At 35.8% G+C, this 20,715-nt stretch overlaps 1 protein-coding gene across 1 annotated transcript; it reads left to right on the top strand.

Moving 5' to 3' along the window:
* Positions 1–1,756: 1,756 nt before the first annotated feature.
* NUP155 (nucleoporin 155kDa) lies at positions 1,757–18,489 on the top strand (the record flags this gene model as incomplete). The annotated part of the gene is made up of 21 exons (XM_010083458.1): positions 1,757–1,845; positions 3,143–3,205; positions 4,291–4,353; positions 4,449–4,599; positions 5,457–5,523; positions 6,385–6,503; positions 6,704–6,807; positions 7,483–7,616; positions 9,400–9,591; positions 10,230–10,368; positions 11,034–11,169; positions 11,602–11,755; positions 12,025–12,129; positions 12,266–12,420; positions 12,839–12,968; positions 13,232–13,345; positions 13,513–13,633; positions 14,599–14,709; positions 15,977–16,113; positions 16,853–16,953; positions 18,198–18,489. Coding segments are annotated over 21 exons (2,524 nt in total), but the record flags the coding sequence as incomplete, so codon positions are not given.
* Between the last annotated feature and the right edge of the window lie 2,226 nt (positions 18,490–20,715).

Here is a 20,715-nt window from a genome sequence, read left to right as displayed (position 1 = left end):
CTAACATTCTGTGATTCTGTGAAGTGCTTTGATTTTGTGGGGGTTTTGGAGTTAGGTTTGTTTTATTTTGTTTTCTTAGCATATGTTCACCATTGTGCCAAAGAAATTTACATTCAAATGGATGTAGCCTGTTCAGGGCCTGATGGCTCTTGGTTATAAATGTTGAACTTTTTTTTTTTGTTAATTGGTTTGGTGTTTTTCCACTACAAATTGAGTGAGGAAATATGGGCTTCCACTCAGGAGAATTAATTTGTCATCTGTGGATCCTAAGTACTGCATATCTTTGTCATGGTGCAGATGTGTATATTTTAATTAGCTGCCTTAAACAAGCTGGGATATTGTGGGTCTCTTTGCTGTCCTCCCAGGGCGTGTATCCTGGAGGTAAAAAGGGTTTTGGTAAGATACAGCTGTTGAGAGTGATGATAAAGGGGGACACATTGACCATAGGTTTGCACTAGGGTTCAGATGTTCAGTTCCTGAAAGCTTGCTTGTTCTTTTACAAAACTATTCTCAGTAGGCTGTGAATAATTGCTCTTTGGTAAGCTCAATTACATTACAAGATCTGAGAGAAAATGTGGATGATAACTCTGGAGGGATGGATGTTAGCAAGGGAAGGGGTTGCAAAGTGCTTGTGTATCACACTATACGAGAGAGATGGATACAAATTACTTGTGGATTACAGAAGGATAAGCGTGGGTCTTGTCAACTGTGTCCTTCTTTCCACTTTTCTTTAGAGGCAAACCTTAAAAAGATACTAAAGCATAAGCCTGCTTTGGAAAATTGGTATATTTGTCATTAAATCCTGATTATATCACATCACCACAGAAGTTAAAACATCCACAAAAAAAATACTTAGTTGTTCATCTAACTTATCCTTGCAATTGCATATGTTAATGCTTTTCATGTAGCATGTATTCAGCTAGTTTTCTGTTCTTCTGCCAAAAGTATAATGCAGTCACAAATATATCTGAAAAGTTACACTATTTTTTTTATTCCCCATTTTAAAAGAACACCAGAATTGCTGTTAATTCTCAAAAGAGATGAAAATTAAGTGGACTATGTATGAAGTGTTATAAATAGGGCTACTCACCAGGCATATGATTCTTGAAAATCAATGATTTTATTGGATAATGCTCAAGCAAACAGCGCTGGGCGCTGTGGGAGCGAGTTTCTTCCCGCTGTACCAACAAGTGCAACTGTTACGATGGCATTTCCCTTATTTATGCCCCAAAGCTTTACATATTCATTCGATTTCACAATAAGCTTATACATAGTAATTTTCTAGCCACACCCCTCCCAGCTTCGTATTATAATTAGCCAAAAAGTTCTTCTGAGTCTGCGCAGTGCTCTCTGGTAGTCGTTTGAGGGACCCCAAGTTGAAGTAAAGCTGGCCTTCCTCAGGCGAACTTTTCACCTTCTTGTTCCTTTGGCCTGGGTCCGAGGTTCGAACCAGTCTCGGCCGGTTCTTGGATAGTCTTTCTTCATTGTACCATTGTTGAGGTAGTCATTGTTCGTCACAGCATACCGCACAAAAACTTAACCACATTTACTTAAGACCATATTTGGACATACAGCTCGTTAATATATTGCTCAAGCGTATAGATGCACATCCTACTTCTAGCTATGCTTAGCCGTTTCTCCAGGTGTCAATTTAATATACCTATACATGCAGAAAATCATTCCTTTTTATCCTACACGAATCACTATATTTCTCATAGAAGTGTGAGAAATTTTTGTCTTTGCATGTAAACTTCAGGTATGGTGGAGAAGCACAAGTGAGATTTCCATCAGCTCTGCCTCCTCTAAGCAAGGTTGGACCTATTTTGAGTTCTCCTGCTGCTGCTGGTAAGTAGCAACAATTCATGGTTTGGATGTTTTTTTTGTTCCTTAAATATGTTATATTTTGCCTTCTCTCAAGTACCTGTGTTCTTTTTCTCTGAAATAGTTCTTGATTTTCCACTCACTCGCTAATTACCTAGGAGAGTTTTTTCCATTTCTCTTCAGTCATTTTTAGCTTTAGTGAGACAGTGTCCGGATGTTGCATGTGATCTGTGAAGATTATGTGAAGAAGGTATACATTTGTTGCTGCCAGAAGCACTTCAGCAGCCAGAGAACAATTTATCAATACAATAGTTCAAACTTTACAAAGATTAGTGGGTTGTTGTGTGGCTACAGCAGAGTATCTTCTTACTGTGTCATTGTCATAGCTCTGCAGATACTGCTTAGGAGAAGAAAAATCAAGAAATGGATTAGTTTTTTGGAGTGATTTCTCCCTGTAAAATCTCTAACTTCGACATTTGATTTGTGCTTAGACCATCAGTGCCACCTGAAAATGAGAATAGCATCTATTCTTTTTCCTCAGAACTTGATGCTTATTGGAGTGGAGGCTGTTCTGTATTACTCAGATTCACTTAAATTTCTACAGTTCCTTCAGGAATTTGTCCCTTAACATGTGTTACTCAATTACAGATCTTAAGGGTTTTAAAAAAAATAAATTCATAATGATGAATTTAGAACTCTGATTGAATTATTGAATTACTCTTTTTTTTTTTTTTGTGTCAGGAACTAGTTAATTTCCAAGATCCTTTTCTCTTATCTGACATGTAGCATTCAATTTTACACATCAGACTTGGGGAAAGAACTTGATTGCATAGAATGCAAAGAAGTTCCATTTCAATACCATTTTTGATGTATTTCCAAATTCATAACTATTGGAGAAAGGTGTAATGAACTGGGATGAAGTTTTGGAAAAGCAGTTGACTCTCTTTTTCAGAATTCCTAACGAGTATTAAACCACTAGGAATAGTGGCTATTTTTAATACATCAATGGCATAACTTTCCAAGCCTGATGCTGTGGAATAACAGCAATGTGGTCAGGAGCTGAGGCAAGGCATACAAATGTAAAATTAAATCTGAGTTAGAGAGGACAGCAGCTATGGGGAGAACAGGTGCTAGGAGCACACTGAGAATTAAAGTAAGGTGGGAGGGAATTGATGGGAAGCTCTGTAATCAATAAGGTTACTCCTTTGAGAAAGAAATGTGTTTTTCCCAAGTCTAAATTTTGTGGCTGCTTGTACCATTTGCTGTCATATGTGCCTCTTTGAAACCTACCATCAAAGCACATATTTCCATTTTGCTTCAGCGACAGGTCCAGGTGGAAGATGGCACCATTCTTCTGCTACTTCTTACTCCGTTTGCTCAAAGGGTAGAGAATTGTCATGTGAAATTAAGATTCTGATACTGTGGATGTCCGATGTGATGGGTCAGACAACATTCACAGAAATTTATTAAAACACCTTGAAATTTTCCGTGTGAAACTACATTACAATAATGCTAGCATTAAAAGGCCAGGCACCTTTAACTTAGCTCACTCTTTTTCTCACTGTTGAAAGTCTAGTCATGCATTTGCATGCTGCTTTTCTGCATGTCTGTGCTTTGTTTGGTACACAGGAGAATGTGCTCTGAGAATGCATTAGCACTGTTTAGTGAAGGACTTTGTTATCCTTTGCGCTGTTGTGTGTTGCCAAGTTGAAAGAACTGTAGTGAATAATGCAAGAAGGACTGATACTTTGATAAAAGCCAACTTTTCAGACTGTCAGTTTTCTTGCTCTTTCTGTGACATATCATCCTACATGCTGATGGTACATGGACATTTTTGTAGGTGACCACACGTGTTCCTCATATTTTGGGGTGCTAATTCAGACTTAATTTGCAGAAGGGTTGTGTATTCACAGCTGATCTGAGGCCATGGACAGTCGCAAACTGAATGTTGCAGCTTACCAGTGTTGGTATAATGTTTGTCCAACTGCCGTGTGTAAAAATTAAGAGTAATGATACCAGTTCCTTTCAGTTGAGTGCTTTGAATGTAAAACTGGTATACTTTGAAAAAATTTAAAGGACTGTAAGTGGGTGCTTTGAGAATAGGTGTCCCTATCAGGAATGGGGAGCAGTCAGAATGTGAAGAACAAGAAAAAGTGGACAGTATTATATTCAATGCAGGGAACAGATGGTATGCAATAAATAACATGTGAATGCTGGAAAAAAATGCTTAATAACTGTTCTTGAAAGAAGTGTACCCATTTGGTTCACTTATGGAGTGTTGGGTTGATAAGAAGTGAGTGGAATTTGGTATTTAACAATAAATAAAAGCTGTTGGAATGGTTCTAACTTTGAAGTACTTAATTTAACAACTTTGCTGCTTTTACACAGGGATTTTATGGATTATATTCTGGTTTGGGTTTTTGTTTGTTTGTTTTTAACAAACTTACCTTTATTTCTTTTCCCTTTTAGGTTCTGCCTTGACTGTTGATAGTCCATATTCGAATCCAAGCTTTCTGACAACGCCTGGGCAAGGTAATGCCTTCTTTTCCTTTGCTGGAAAAATTGTTTTTCACCTAGGCTCTTTTATTTGCGTTCAAATGAGTAATGCTTAGGTACTTTTACCCTAGGTTTACAGCCTCCTAGTATGTCAACTCCTGTGTTTCCTTCTGGGAATTCTGTGTCTCACCCTGGTACGTCCATTAGCGGAATGATGGGTCCCGAGATAGTATTTTCTGGAAGACACAATGGCATCTGCATATACTTTGCTCGGATTATAGGGTGAGGTGTTTATGTAAAAAGAGATTCTGTCACTCAATTTGTTTCATAGTTTTTCTTTCCCCTAATGTTGTAGGTGGTGAATTCTATCTTAACAGCATTTAAATTTGAAATTAGTAAAGTGAATTTTTGTTTATGAAGTACCCGTTGATAAAATATGTTCTCTTTACAGGTCTATTAATAATAATACACTCAGTGAATGGCTAGGGCAGTAAAGTTGCTTAGATATTGATCCTGTAATCAAGTGTACATGTACAACTCTGAAAACTGCAGTTTTTATTTTTTAAACCTATGAGCTGTGTGTTTCAAACTCCTACTAAAGGATGAAACAGAAATGCAGGACTTACAAGATCAAAGTCCTGGCTTGAAGTCTCTTCTGTTAAGAAGCTTTAAACAGAATGCTCAAATCAGAGCAATGAAGCAAGACTAAACAGGATTCTGTTACTTGAATGTTGAGTCCTGTGTTTCTAAACATCCCAAGCAAGAGCAGAGATTTTCATATGTTGGTCATTTCTCATGCACGCTGGTTGGGAAAGAAGTTTTTGTTATGACAATTGTTTGCCTACACTATATTTCCAGAGAATAACATTGGCCTATATTTCAAGTATTTGAGAGTGTCAAATTTAACCTCATTAAAGTTTTAAAATTTGAAATTTTGCTAGTTATCTGTATCTGTACCATCAGAAATGTACAATGGTAACTTTTTTTAATGTTTAATTTTCATACAAATTAAATCCTTGTTTTAGACCCTGAAGTAAAAAGCATTACCGTTTCTGTCTCAAGTAATTACACATAGAAGACTTGCAAAGAGACTTGCTTAAATTACTTGGCTTTTAACACAGTACTGTTTTGTGTTGCAGAAATATTTGGGATGGTAGCATAGTTGTGGAGAGAGTTTTCAAAAGTGGCAATCGAGAAGTTGTTGCAGTACGTAAAAGATTATTTTGTATTTTTAGAAGTTCCTTATAGTATATGTCTTAATCTCTGTTATGCTTCTGTTCCCAATTGTAAACTAATGAGGAGAAAGAAACATAGTTGTCATTTGAATGTTTTCTTAAGTGCTGTGCTCTTAACTGAGGAGTAATTGTAGGTTTTAAATCTTTTTGAACTACTATTTCGAATGTTACTTTTTAAGAAATCTAATTGTAATTTGATCTCTATTGTTAATTGGCAATGGCTGGTTTTCTGCATATTTGGTGATTGCACTTCATTTCTGCATAACCGCTCCAGACAAAGCCTAAAAATAAAATGCTTTAGAGGGTTAGAATAAAAATTGCAGTTACATAGAAATATTTAAAAATTTCCGGCATCTTTTTGACTAACATCTTAGTGTTTTTGTCCATGATCAAAATAACAGATTTTTTTCTGACTCTGGATGTTAATAGAATCTTGAACTGAGTAATTTCAGCAATGCAAATTAACGGCTACATCGGCTTTCCTCCTCCGGTTATAAGATAACTGGGAGACTCTGGAGGACCTTGGCTGTTATACTCTGTGTCTTAGCAATGCTCAATCACTGTTTTACTTCAGAGTTAGAAATAGTAAAACACAGATGATTTGGTTTCCAGAGGGACAAAGAAAGTAGCATCTTGAATACTGTGTATCTTTAGAGGACTACTGGCTCTTCACGTGTGTGCCCCCTCAATGACTGTGGTATAATAATGTGGTGTTCTAGTGATAACATTAATATTATGCTATTTATTTGTTATACTCTTTGTACTTGTATTTTTAGTGCAAATTTTTTAGGAAATTAAGCTTTCCTTAAAAAAAGGCTGCTTTCTTTTGCAGGTAGAAAGCAGTGTTCCATCCCTTGCACTGGAAGGTGTACTACAACAACTAAAAGGTTTACAGGAATTTCTGGATAGAAATTCACAGTTTGCTACAGCAGGAGCCCTTGGAAACCCGAGGTATTATTGTGTTAAATTTGCAAGTGGTATTTAATATCCAGCTCTTGGAAAACTATATCATGCGTATCTGTTGAGTTGAAGTATATGTATGGTCTCCAGCTTCAAGTATTCAGATGCTAAAAACAAGGTTTTAGATTTAGCCTTTAAAAGATTCACTATTTGTAATCATATTGCCATCTCTTTTTATTTTGGAATTGCAGTTTCAGCACACCAGCCAATCTGCAGCAGAGGCTCCTTGGTTTCATGCGGCCTGATGGTGGAAGTTCTCAGCAAGTCCAACAAGAACTCCAGAGGAAATATCATGGTATGTAGTTACTTTTGAACAGGAGGTACCAGAGGGTGGTGCATTTGGATGTTGCCTTTCTCACTTTTCTTGTTAAAAGCTCTGAATAAAAATGCCTTTTTTCCAAACAAACTTGACATTAATCAATATGCCATACTTGGTAATAAGTTATTCAGAAAAGGCTGACTTTGATAGCTCCTTACTTCTGTTGTCATGCCATATCATACTGTTCCATCAGGAGCAGTGCTTCTGCAGCGACATTGATGTGAAAAAACACATTTGCTTACAACAGTACTAGAGATGAAGCATATACTCAGTATGGAAACTCAAATTTAGATAGATAAATATTCCAGCCTTTAGGTTGACTGTGGCAAGAGTCTGTTTTTTACATGTTGCATATGGTTACCCTTCAGTTTGATATTGAAACCTTTAATATTGCAACTGATTGAAGCAGTCCACAAAGGAGAATATCTCTCTGTGAACAAGCCATACTTCTTTCTGAGACTTTTTCAGTACTCCTCCTGTGTTGCATAGTTTGAAGTAACTATTAACATGGCACTTTCCTCCAAAGAGAGTTAGACAGTGTTAATCAAGAATGTAAGAAAAAAAAATTTGACATTTAAAACCCCAAAAATGTACATCCTAGTTTGGAACATGTAGAAGAGTTACATATTGACAATCTCTTTGCTTTTTCAGCTGAGGCACAGCTAACTGAGAAGACCTCACTTCAAGGCATCCAGCAGCTTGTTCGCAAAACCTGCCAGGCATTGGCTTTATGGAAGTTGCTGTGTGAGCACCAATTCAGTGTTGTTGTAGGTGAGCTTCAGAAGGTATGATCTGATTAATATGATTTTAATTTGTTTGTATTTAACATCTGAATTTATTTTGTTACATAAACATTCCCAAAGGAGTACTACTTTAGTTAATTGAGAAACATATCATTAATTTTAAACCACATGTGGATTTTTATTCAGGTTACAAGTGTTTATTTTTACAAGACTGACATGTAGTATTGACCTCATCACCCAATTTTAGCAAATTGAAAGTGTCCCTAACAATAGATTTTATTTTACTTTTATTGACAATTAATAATGAGCCAGGTTTTATAAATTACTATGTTTTCGCCTTAGGCACATTCTGCAAAATGTGCTGAAAAGAATAGGCCAGTGTTGTCCACCCAAGAGTAATTCACTCTTTGCCTTAGTGTTGGTAAAGGTTTAACAGTGGAGAGCAATAGGGTTGTAGAGTCTCAAACCCTTGCACTTCTGAGTAAGTAGGGGTCCAAAAAAACAGAACAGCTGATGTTGGAAGGGGCCTCTGGAGGTTACCTGCCCCCTCTGCTCAAATCAGGGTCAACTAGAGCAGATTGCCCAAGACTGTGTCTAGTAAGGTTTTTAATATCTCCAAAGATGGACACTCCACAACCTCTCCGGGCAACCCATTCCAGTGTTCAGCCACCTACAGAGTAAAAAAGATTTTTCTTATGTTCAGGTGTAATTTCCTTTGCTTCAGGTTTTGGCCATTGTATTGTGTCTTGTCACTGGGTACCACTGAGAAAAGTCTTGCTCTGCCTTCTTTACACTTTCCTGTAAATAGTAGTAAGATCCCGCACAATGCCCCTGGAGCCTTCTCTTCTCCAGGCTAAACAATCCCAATTCTTTCTGTCTCTCCTTGTTTGTAAAGAAGGAAACTTACAGAACTACAGGTACTACTGCTGTGTACCCTTTGCTAATTAAATTTACATCCAGCCCTTGGAGAAGCTATTAATTTGAATACTATACATTCTGTCCTAGCACCTGATAGGAAAATGGGTTATTTGAGAAGTTGTGTTCTTTGTCAATGAAAAAAACAATTTTTAAACTTTACAAATGCACAGGAGCTCTTCACACTGTTGCTTTGGGGAGTTAGCATGATTTCTAACACAGTCTTGCTCTTGTGTTTGACAAGGAGTTAACTAATTGTTTAACATGTAGAACTTTTTCCTCTGTCTTCAGTAGTTTTAAAGTTTTTATAATAGTATTTTCATGCTGTTAGTGATCATCCATAGACACTACAGGGAACTCTATGCTAGCAAATATTCCTAATAATTTAAAAAAATCAATAGTCTTCAATGTAATTTAATATAAAAAAGCATAAAGAGTACAGACCTCAAACTTTTAAAATTCCTCCTTTGTATGCATCTGTCAGTTTTTTCATCTATGACAGTACTCAGATGGTTCTCTTTATTAAAAACTGTGACATACTCATTTTATCGGGTGTGCATTCTGACAGTGCCTTGTGACATAGAGGGAGCTGCTAATTTCATTCTTACTCAGAGATCTAAAACATGATGCATGGTGAAGATGGCAAGAGGAACTCTGCTAAGAGGAGTTCTCAATGTCCTTTGGCATCCAAGGGCCCAGTGCCTTCACTGATAGGGCTTTCTTTATTGGTTCAATTTTGCTGTATAATATGTATTTTGAATGTATTTCTAGGTTGTGCACTTCAGTCACTGGAGTTTTCTATGTTTCTATTTACTGGAAGCAGTTAATTTTGCTTCTGTACCACAGTGACACTTTTAAACAGAATAAAGTAAAAACTTTGGTAAAGTAGTGAAATTTTGTCTACCTTCAGGAACTTCAAGAGCATCTAAAGATTACTGCTTTCAAAGACTTGGTAATTAGAGACAGAGAGTTGACTGGAGCACTGATTGCTTCTCTCATAAACTGTTATATCAGAGATAACGCTGCTGTGGATGGCATCATTGCCCATTTGCAAGATATCTGTCCTCTTCTTTATAGCACTGATGATGCTGTGTGTTCCAAGGTAAGTGCACTTCCAGATTTTACAGCACCAAACCACTTCAGAACGTGTTCAAATGATACAAGTTGGGCAGCTTGTAAATATTTATGCTTGAGTAGTCTCAGGACCACAGGAACTAATGAAGGCAGGTTGTGTCCATGTTTGTGTCTTGTGGTTGATTCATACTGAAAATTATGTAAGCTCTACTTTGAAGTATTTGCAGTTATTGTAGTGTTCATAGGGTCTTTACCTCTGATGTGATGTCTAATAAAACTGTCTCCTTATGTTCATAAAATATGTTCTTACTCAGTATTGCCTCAGCCTAGTCTTTTGTTTTCTGTCACCTGATTTCATGGAATTTATGGACAGAGAATTGTGTTTTAAGAACTTTGCTCTTTGAAGCTCTTGAAATAAGTTTGAAAAAAGTAACTGGTGAGGGGAGAGTGGGGAACCAGTTGTTTAAGTCTTAGGTCCTCCTCTCTGCTGCCATTATACAGTGTTTCTGCTAGAAACTTATCAAGTGTTATCAAGTGACAAGTGTTTTTGAGAGGATGATGTTTCTACTGTTTAAGCTTTAAAGTTTGAAGTAATAACTCAGTAACTTACAACAATGTTCATTATATGTTCATGTAAATATTCATTTTCTCATCATTTATCTTTAGGCAAATGAACTGCTTCAACGGTCTCGACAGGCTCAAAGCAAACCGGAAAAAGAGAAGATGCTAAGAGAGTCACTGAAAGAGTACCAGAAGATCAGCAATCAAGTAGACCTTGCTAATGTTTGTGCGCAATATAGGCAAGGTAAGAGGCAATCACTGATCATGTTCTGGTAAATAGTTTCTGTAGTATCGTTTCATGCCTTCTTCTTCTTTGTTTGTTTTGTTTACTAACTTCTGGCTCATTTTGTAGTGTTTTACCATAAACAGTTTCTTAGTAATTCTTAAAATTAATATATGTCAACCTGTTCTTGTTTAATGGCTTTCTAGATTTCACCAATCAATCAAAAAACCCACTTCTGCATAAAAATGTTACCATCCACTTATTTCACATTGCAGTGTCCATTTGTTTCATATATGTGGTAAAAATGTTTTTAGAAAAATTGTTGGGCTGTATGTAAGTAGAGGGTAAATGACTGTACTTTTGCAGGTGAGGTTTTATGCCAAATATGCTGTTTGAAAGATGGTTCTGAATCCTATTTTGTGCAGTAGAAAGTAGTACATAATTTAAATGTAGATGTAACTGCTGTAACAGTCAAGATTTCAGCCTCTGAACAAATACATAACTTCAAACTTGCATGTAATCCCACAGGTTAGGTACAGACATAAGTGTTTTTACTGTACAGACCAGAGTGAATAAGGTTTATCTTTTCTTGCTTATTAAAATGGGATGTGTTTGATGTCACTTAGCATTTTGGCATAAATTTAATATAATAATGAATGGTGGTATTTGTTGGATTTTTTTCCTAGTGCGTTTCTATGAGGGAGTAGTAGAACTCTCTCTTACAGCTGCTGAGAAGAAAGATCCCCAAGGTCTTGGCCTGCATTTCTATAAAAATGGAGAACCGGAAGAGGATGTCGTTGGACTCCAAGCTTTCCAAGAGAGGCAAGTTTTCAGGATACTGTATTACCATTATATGGTGTACTTTGTTTCATGTGATTAGAAAAGTAACTCTTTTGGGGAAACTATCCAGAGTAATGAGAAACAAGCATTTTATAATAAGGAACACAATGTAGATGTTTTTGCGCAGCATGGTCTCCTTGATTATAATTAATATGGCACCAGTTTATTCTGGAACAGAGGGTAAACTAATAGATGCAGAAAACATTGTGATCTGAACATTACAGAAATACTTGTTATAAAGGTGATTGAAGACAAACTAGAGTGTGGCACCTAGCTGACAAAAATCTCTGATCTTTTTTAAATTTTAGTAATGGTGTTTACAGAAGCATACATTAACAATATTGGAGAAGAGTATTTCATAGATAGTTGCAATGAAAATTGTGAAGCTTTTATTTTCTTTTGCTGTGTTTACAGATTGAACAGTTACAAATGTATCACTGACACCCTTCAAGAGTTAGTGAACCAAAGTAAAGCTGCTCCTCAGTCTCCCAGCGTACCCAAAAAACCAGGTCCTCCGGTGCTCTCATCTGACCCCAACATGCTAAGCAATGAAGAAGCTGGGCACCATGTAAGAAACTCACAAGAAAATCGTGACTGCACTCCAGGAAATAGTGTGACTGGAAGGGGTGTAGAATTTAGTATTTTTAAGAAATTATGGAATAGTTTATCAAAATAAAAAGTCAAGATTTGTCATGAATTGGCTTCTTTATGTACAGAGTGTTCATAAAAATGGTGACATGCAGACAATGTGAGCCTAAGTATTGTCATGTCTGTATTCGGTGCTTGATGTATTGTAACCATTTCTGGAATAACAGCTTTGTCCTTTTCTTCCCTTAGTTTGAACAAATGCTAAAGCTGGCTCAACGTTCAACAGATGAACTCTTCAGTATTGCGCTTTACAACTGGTTGATACAAGTTGACTTGGCAGACAAACTGTTACAGGTGAGCTCATCTCTAACAATGATATAGTTTGTTGGAGGGTTCCACTGAACTGGAAGAGTTAATCGTAATAATGCTGATGCTTTAAAAAAAAAGGGAGAAAGCAAGAATATACATGTTATCTATATGACTTCTGCAGGTTACTTCCCCCTTTTTGGAACCCTACCTTGTGCGGATGACCAAGATTGACCAGAACAAAGTCCGTTACATGGATTTACTGTGGAGATACTTTGAAAAGAACAGAAATTTTAGTAATGCAGCCAGAGTGTTGGCAAAGTTGGCTGACCTGCATAGGTATGGATTATGTGTGATCTATTGCACATATGGAGTTGAGGGAAAACCAAAGAAAATAAAATCAAAACCTTATGTGTATGTATTTTAAGGAATTTTAAAAAATTAAATGAGTGGAATATTTTAGCTTTTAATCTAGGACATTATTGGAAATACATTATATGCTTATTTTACATATTGAAATTACATGGTCATTTTTTACACTGAATTTTATAATGCAGTAAGGTAACTGGAGCAGTGGATTGAGAAGTACACTAGAACTGAGGGTGCAACAAAGATCGGGTTACATGGTTGGATAATGTCCTGCATGATTTAGTAAAATGAGAAGTCACATACTAATTCCCAAAGTCTAGTTTGAATATAACTAAACCTCAAAAAATTATATTAAGTATCCATTTTATGTTGAATATTTGTTTTGCAGCACTGAAATTTCCCTTCAGCAGCGTCTTGAATACATTGCACGTGCCATTTTGAGTGCCAAAAGTTCCACTGCTATATCCTCTGTAGCTGCAGATGGTGAATTCCTACATGAACTAGAAGAGAAAATGGAAGTAAGAAAAAAATATTAATCTAAGCTACACTGTAATTGCATTGTTTCACTTTGTCATGGTACATGACATTTTTATTACTAATTCTGTAGAAATAGTTTTCAGTACTTTCTTCCCGATGTGGCAAAGTTACGCAGTTGATTGGAGACCCTTGAGGTGTAAGACAGTAATATTTCTACATTTAAATAAGTTGAAGTTAATTCTGGATGTATTCTTAAGCTTTGATAAAGTTAATCCAGTCTTGAAATATTTTATTTTTAAACAAGGTTGCAAGGATCCAGCTTCAAATCCAAGAAACATTACAACGGCAGTATTCCCATCATTCTTCAGTGCAAGATGCAATCTCAGAGCTTGATGCTGAGCTGATGGATATAACCAAGGTGATTACAATTTTTGTGTATTAAATGTCAATTTATCACATTTGGAGGGAAGAAAAAGTTGCATCTTTACTAGTCTGACATGTACCATACAAAATAAAGAAAAGCTAATTTTAAAAATTTCCTTTTTATTCTACTTGAAATGTAAAGCCTGTTAATTTTTCTTTCAGCTGTATGGAGAATTTGCTGACCCTTTTAAGCTCTCAGAATGTAAGCTTGCAATTATACATTGTGCAGGTCATTCTGATCCTATCTTGGTGCAAACTCTCTGGCAAGAAATCATTGAGAAAGGTAGGTATTAATGGACGAAGAGTGGTACAAGCTAGAACTATAGGAAAATGGTACAACGAAAGCTCTTTAGACTATGTGCTGCTACTGATATGCTGTCCAAGTGAGATGCATCTTTTCTGGACTATTCTGTAATTTATTTGTAAGTGTAGTTAACTAGTAATTTATTAATGTTATTTCCTTTGGCTTGTGTGCCTGAAGGATAGAAAAATAATATTTTTACATATATGTTGGAGCATATTGCATGTATGGCTTGAATAATCACATTCCAGATAACATTTTAGAAGTCGTTTCATCCCATCCTGTTCTTAGATGCCATTATGTATGGCCTTCAGAATACCTGTGAAATTTTGTCTGAAGGTTTCACTGTTAGGAAATTATAATAAAAATTTTAATTTTATCATGACAAAGAATCTTCAGGGACTTGAGCATTTATATAATGTTGACAGGAGTATAAGTATAAGGGTTTTGTCCACGTATAGAGAAGCAGAGCAGTGGGCACAGCTCTGCAAGCCTAGCCACTCAGCTGTGATAATCTGCCTCACCCTTTACCAGGAGTTGGTAATTCACTTTCTCTTCCTCTTTGTTTTTTATTTTTCCCTTGGATTTTGCACTCAGACTTGCCATTGTGCAAACAACATTGACAGTGATTTGAGGAAAAAGCTATGTGGTAGTGGATTTGCGGGGGGGGGGTTTCTTGTGGTTGGGTTTGGTGGTGGGGTTTTGGGGTGTTTTTTGGTTGGTTGGGTTGGGTTTTCTTAAGTAGATTTGTATGGAACTGCACATAAAAATCTGTGAATATGTATGGATATACACCAGAAAATGTATTTTCTCTTCCACATGCTGATCTTGCAGTGACAGTAGCGTAAGATTTTGATGGGTTAGCAGTAAATTTCAGTAACTCAGTGTGGTTGCATATAAATGTGGAACTTTTTTCTGAAGTTTTCTCTAAATGATTTCACTTTTAGAGGTGAGCGATAGTGTGTCTCTGAGCCCCACTGACAGAATGCAAGCGCTTAGTCTGAAGATGATATTGCTTGGAAAGATATATGCTGGAACACCTCGTTACTTCCCTTTAGGCAAGTCATATAGCCTGCATAGTAAACAAACATATGCATTACATGAATGGGTCTTAGCTTTCTTTTTAGCCTCTTAAAAAAGTTTTAACCTAAGAAATGTCTCTTTGTTTTTTTAAACCTGAAATGAAAGAATACTGATAATTTTGTGATACGTAATTACATGCTTGTGATACACAGTTACTGTAGTTATTTGTGAAATTTTTCACTGTACGTGAAGCAACAAATTACTTCAACTGTCAGTAGTGATGGAGTTGATCTTGGGGATAGCTGGATAGTACTTTTCAGTTTTGTTTGGGAAATTGGGAACAAAAGCATTGTGATATTGCTCATTACTACAGTGACTTTGACAAGGGATTGAGGAGAGGGAAGTTAGACAAAAAAGTAGAAATTTAATTCCTATTGGCCTCTAATTTTGTAAACACAGTATAATTGTATGATTACAAAACCATTACAGTTTTTACAGGTCAGTTTTTCCTATAATTTATATTGGGATTTAACCAGAATTTACAGGTTTTCACCTTGAATGGGAATTAAATGAAGCTTAGAACAGTTATTTATGGATGTCTGTGCAGATCCCGTTTTAGAAAGTAGTAAAGTTTGGGTTTTTATACAAAGTAAAAATGTGTATTTATACATATAATAACGTTTTAGGCAACCACATTTATCTGCTGTCTTTTGAAGTATCTACTGCTATCTGCAGGGGCAGATTCTAAGAACAGAATTCAGGACATTTCTGGATCTCTTTAGGAGCTTTCTGCTTTTGTAATGCTTGCATTTTGACAACTTGATATTATGTAAAAACCTGGAAAATACATCATTAAGATAGAGAACAATATTTTTTTAGTATTGTAGAAGAACTTTTAGTGCTGAACAATATCTTGTTAATTGTTACTGACACTTAAACATGATAAAAGATGCAGTAGTGTTGCTGGCTGTTCTAGCAAATGAAATGATAATGCGTTCTTTTGTCCTGGAACAAAAGTTAATTAACTCTTCTTAACAGCATAATTCCATGGCAGAACTGTAGTAAAGTATTTAGGATGAATAATCCCTGTCATGCATTGCAGATAGTTTAATACCATCTTTGGATGTAGTTACATTTTGCATATCCTTCCCTCAGTGAGGACTGGGGGAAGCTGTTACATGTGCTTCACAGGAGAAAGGTACCAACAGTGCGTAAGACAGAAAATTAGTTTTTCAGTAAATCACTTTGAAGTGCCTTTCTTTGCTAGACTTCCATTAACATTCCATTATTTTTGTCCTCCAGATTTTTTAGTGCAGTTTCTGGAGCAACAGGTCTGTGCTTTGAACTGGGATGTAGGTTTTGTAACATATACCATGCAAGAAATTGGAGTGCCACTGCCAAAGCTGCTTGAAGTATATGACCAGTTGTTTAAAGTACGGGTAAGGAAAATAGCTGCAAAATAAAAAAATCACATTTTTAACTACTATCAAGGTGTCTTTTGTGGGAAACATAAAATAATGTAATGCGTGCTAGATCAGAATATCAACTTCATAGCTTTTGTTCTGTTTTCTTTCTCAAAGGCTCTTAATGCTGCTTTTTTCCCCCCTGATGATTTTATTGACTTTAGTCCTAAAGTATGACGAAAATTGTCCTTTTACTTCAGCTAAAGCTGATTGAGGATTGAGCAGGATTAGCATTGTTACGTTGCAGAAGGAACAGCATATCTTTAATATATTGATTTTATTTGTTTCCTGTTAATGATTAAAACTTGCTATATTACTGCATCTTATCTAAACTATTGATGCAACAGGCATAAAGAGTAAGTTGTCATAGTTCTAACTCTTGGTTTGTAGAACAGGCTTAAACAGAATTAAAACAAAGAGAATTGACTTGCTTCTTTTTACCCAGATTCCTTGCAGTGTAAGGAATTCAGAACTTCATAAAATCTGTTACTTTACAGGCTGTTAGGTAATGGAAGACTGGGTTAAACTGATGTATGTTTTAATACTCAAAAGTCAAAATAGTACTTAAGTATAGACTTAATATAGATTAAGATAGAATTCCCATTTCTCTTACATTTTTATTACAATAAATAAATAATTACCACAGCTGGCAATTTGTGTACACACACACTATTTTTTTTTCCTTTTCTCCTTAATGTTTTGTAATCTTTTTTAGGACCCATATTGGAATAGAATGAAAAAGCCATTACATCTTTTAGAGTGTATTCATGTATTATTATCAGGATATGTACGTGATCCAAGCAGAGTACCTACGAGGTAAGAAAGGCAACTATATCCTAATAAGTAGTGAAAGATGTAAAATATGATATAGCACTGCACTTCAGCAATCCCCCAAAGCTTTTGTTCTGCATGAATTTAGTATTTCTTTCCTAGCAGTGATTACTGAGACTCCTCATTCAAAACCAGTTGGTAGAAATTTGTAGGGTCCTCCCTATTAACTACTTCAGTAAAGGTAATTTTCTCCACTTCACTGAAGATTCACGAAGAACCGAGAGGAATATTTTGTAAATTCTGGCAACATACTTTAAGGAGTAGTACCGACAAATTTGAGGGAATCTGGAAAAAGTGGGGAAAAATGAGAATCAGACTTCTTGTGAATGAAACAGTGAACTGTTTAATGAAGAAAGCGTAGAAGCACTGTTCTTGTATTCTGGAAAAGAGAAGACTTAACTTGGGGATAGATCTTCCCAAGTTGTTTTCAAGAGGTTGGTGATGAATCACTCTCTAAGACTAAAATTCAGCTTAGTCTGCAACAAGAAAGAATTTGGGTTTAATATTAGACAAAGTTTCTAGTTAAAAGAATAGCTGTCTACCTGAACAAGTTGCCTGCGTATTACGGAATCTCTAGGTTTGGTAACTTTTGTGAATAGACTGTACAAACTTCAGCCAGAACCATCTCCCAAACAACAAGCTGAACTAGGCAAAGTCTTGATAATTCTTCTAACCATAAATTTTTCTGATTCTCTTGAAAATACACATGTAAATATCCCCTCTTCACATATAGAGTTTACGTCTATCTTTTCTCACTTTTTTGGTCTTTTATGGTTAGCTGTTTTAAATACTCTAACTTATTAGAACTTTAGTGAATGCTGTTTAATTTTAATATCTAGTTAGATATTAATACCTAAATTGTTGTGATCTTATACTAATTTTAGATATTTAAATTGCTATCTAAATTAATAACTTAAATATTGATTGTATTACTATTTAAAGTGATATCTAAATATTAAATATTTCCCATTGATATTAACAGGATCATGTTTTATTGTTTAATATCAGATAAATAATAATGATTCATTTAGTTTCTCATTATGCCTTAGTCACAAGCATTAGATTTCTAAAATGAATTTTTATAATAAATAAATACTTAAAGCTAGCAGACAGATGTCTTGCTTATATTTTATTCCATTAAAACTCAAAGAATGCTCACTTGGTATTTCAGATTAATTCTAACATACAGAGAGAAAAAGGAGCAATTTTTCCATGTTTTTTCTTTACAGGCGCCGATTCACAAATGTTTGCTTGGATGCTGTTAGTTGCTACCTGGTTGAACTTCAGTCTATGAGTCCGACACTAACAGCGCAGACTACTATTGGGAATTTTAAGTCGCTACAAGCTAAATTAGAACAACTTCAGTGATAGACTAATACAATATCAGAATAATTAGGTGAATATCAGAATAAAGTGAACTATTAATTCAAAGTTCAGATGTCTGCATTGAATCTCTGGAAGAACAAATCGTCAGAAATTCTGAGAAAGCTGTTACCTCCTGCTGCAGTTATCAATTGTGTGACTTGTACTCGTGCTATTCTAAAGGTATCTACAAATTGTAGAATGTAAATGTGACAAATGGATTTTCTTACTATTACCAAATTTTTTAACAATAGAAAACCTTTTTTTTTATATACTATTGAAATAAAATACATTGTGTGATCTTTCTGTGGAGGAATAAAAATATTTTTCTTTTTCTTAACATAAAGTAATGGAGAAAGATAGGATGTAAAATCTACTTGAGAGCTGTTTTACAAGTATCAAAAGAAGAAATAACAACTGCAGAGGGCAAGATGATGATAAAGCAGATGTAGATGAGTCGGGTGTAAATGTCATAGGCGGGAGTAGTGATGCAATCGTAACTCTGCATGAGGTTACTGACGAGTGTTTCAGTAACAAAGATAATAATTGTTTCATAACTGTCACTTTAAACACGGCCTGTCTGCCTGTTTAAATAGATTGATTGGGATGAAATTGCAGAAACTAGCAATCTAATTTGTACTGCAAGTGAAAGAACAGTACTAAAAGCCCATCAAATTATCTCCCTATTCCAGTTTAATAAATATGCTGTATCTGTTAAAATCAAATAAAGAAGTCAAGAAGTGACTTCTATCTACTTTCATTACATGCACACAAGCACCAAATTGTTTATGTTCCTTACAAGGAGGAAAGGCTACACATCATCCTGTATGCATGCTTCCTAAGCTTTTAAATTCTCATCCTACAAGGAAGTTTGTCTCTTTTACTACTATGCATTGTGTACATACTCAGGAACATAAACTTTGTATAAGATGCACAAGAAACTACCAGGTTCATGCAGGTCTTTAGTCTTTCTCAGAAAACTTCCTCATGTACGTAAATAATCAGAGAATTTGGAGAGATTTTTAATGGGGGAAAGAAGCAAATATCTCTGCCTCCAGAGTAGATTCATGTGGGTTTTTTTTCCAGGACAGTGAGTAGCTGGTATTATGTATCACAGGTGTTCAAAAAACAAAGAGAAAGAAGTACAGATTAAGACTATTTACATCCCCATTACCTAGTTCTAGCCTTTACTACCACACCTGCTTGCTAAACTCTGAAGTTTTGTTTAAAGTACAGCCATTAAATTTCTTTCCCTGTGAACGTTCTGATGATTTTCAGCCAGAGAATGCACCCAGTGAAGTGATAAATACATTAAAGTACGTATCTTTTTTACCTCATTAAATCAAAATAGATCTGAAACCATAATGCTGGCTTTCTGTCAGTGTTGGAATTTCCTCACAAAGTATTTAAATAGAGGAATTACTGTATGTCCTGGGAAAAAGATTGGCATCTTCCCATATAAAGTATACTATTTTTAGATAATGACAAGTTACTGTCTGCTGATGGCTGTTCACCCTAAGGATGTCATATACCCCAGTCTAGTTATTGCAGTTCTGTTCATACAACTGAGGCCTGATGTATTTAACGTTTTATTTCTAAGTTTTAATATTTGCACAAAGGTATGTTGTGTTGAGCCATATTCCACAGTCTAGGTAAGTAGATTTCTATTTTCAGATCTGAAGAAATCACTAAAATGTTGGGGATAGGCACAAGTCAGACCTGAGTTTCAGCTCTTTGTTTTTCTTCCAGTTAATAGAGTAAGAATGCCTGTGGCATTGTTACAAGGTTTTTGAAGTAAGATTGTTTAAAAGTGTCTCTAGAGTTATCTTTGATTTTTTTCAGATTATTGCAGGTCGTTTCAGTTTAGGCATTGCCTTTTGTTTTCATAGCACTGTCTCTGCTCTTTAGGGGAGAAAGGGTACCATCTGTTTCCCAATTTACAGTTGGAGGGACGAGGAAACCCCTGGAGTGGGTGGATTAATGCAGTAGGTGAAACAAATGGTGACAGGTACAGGGAAGTAACTAACCAATACGAACATGAGCCCCTTCTCAACAAAATTACAACTGGATGATTACTTTTGTTGTTTTTTTTTGTTTGTTTTTGTGGTTTTTTTTTTTGAATGTTACTCGTTCTCAGTCAAGGCTGTGGTTAAGGGAAGGTAGACTTGGCCTGAAGTGCTCTGAGGAACAAGAGCCATTTCGAGGGAATAGCTGCTTCAGGGGAATGAAAGTCATTTCTTAAACAGGTGACTGCTTCCCCTACTTCTTGTATTTCACCTTAATTCCTGTATTTGGTAAGGAGCGTTGGTCTCCTACACCCGTCTCCTGCGGCCACTCATCCCTCCCATGTCCGAACATTTATGGCGACGTAAATTCTCCGCCAGG

This window comes from Pterocles gutturalis, unplaced genomic scaffold (assembly GCF_000699245.1).
Source record: "Pterocles gutturalis isolate BGI_N339 unplaced genomic scaffold, ASM69924v1 scaffold45065, whole genome shotgun sequence".
NCBI lineage: Eukaryota > Metazoa > Chordata > Aves > Pterocliformes > Pteroclidae > Pterocles > Pterocles gutturalis.
The sequence above is the reverse complement of the archived record's forward strand: the minus strand, read 5'-3'. Positions and strand labels throughout refer to the sequence as shown.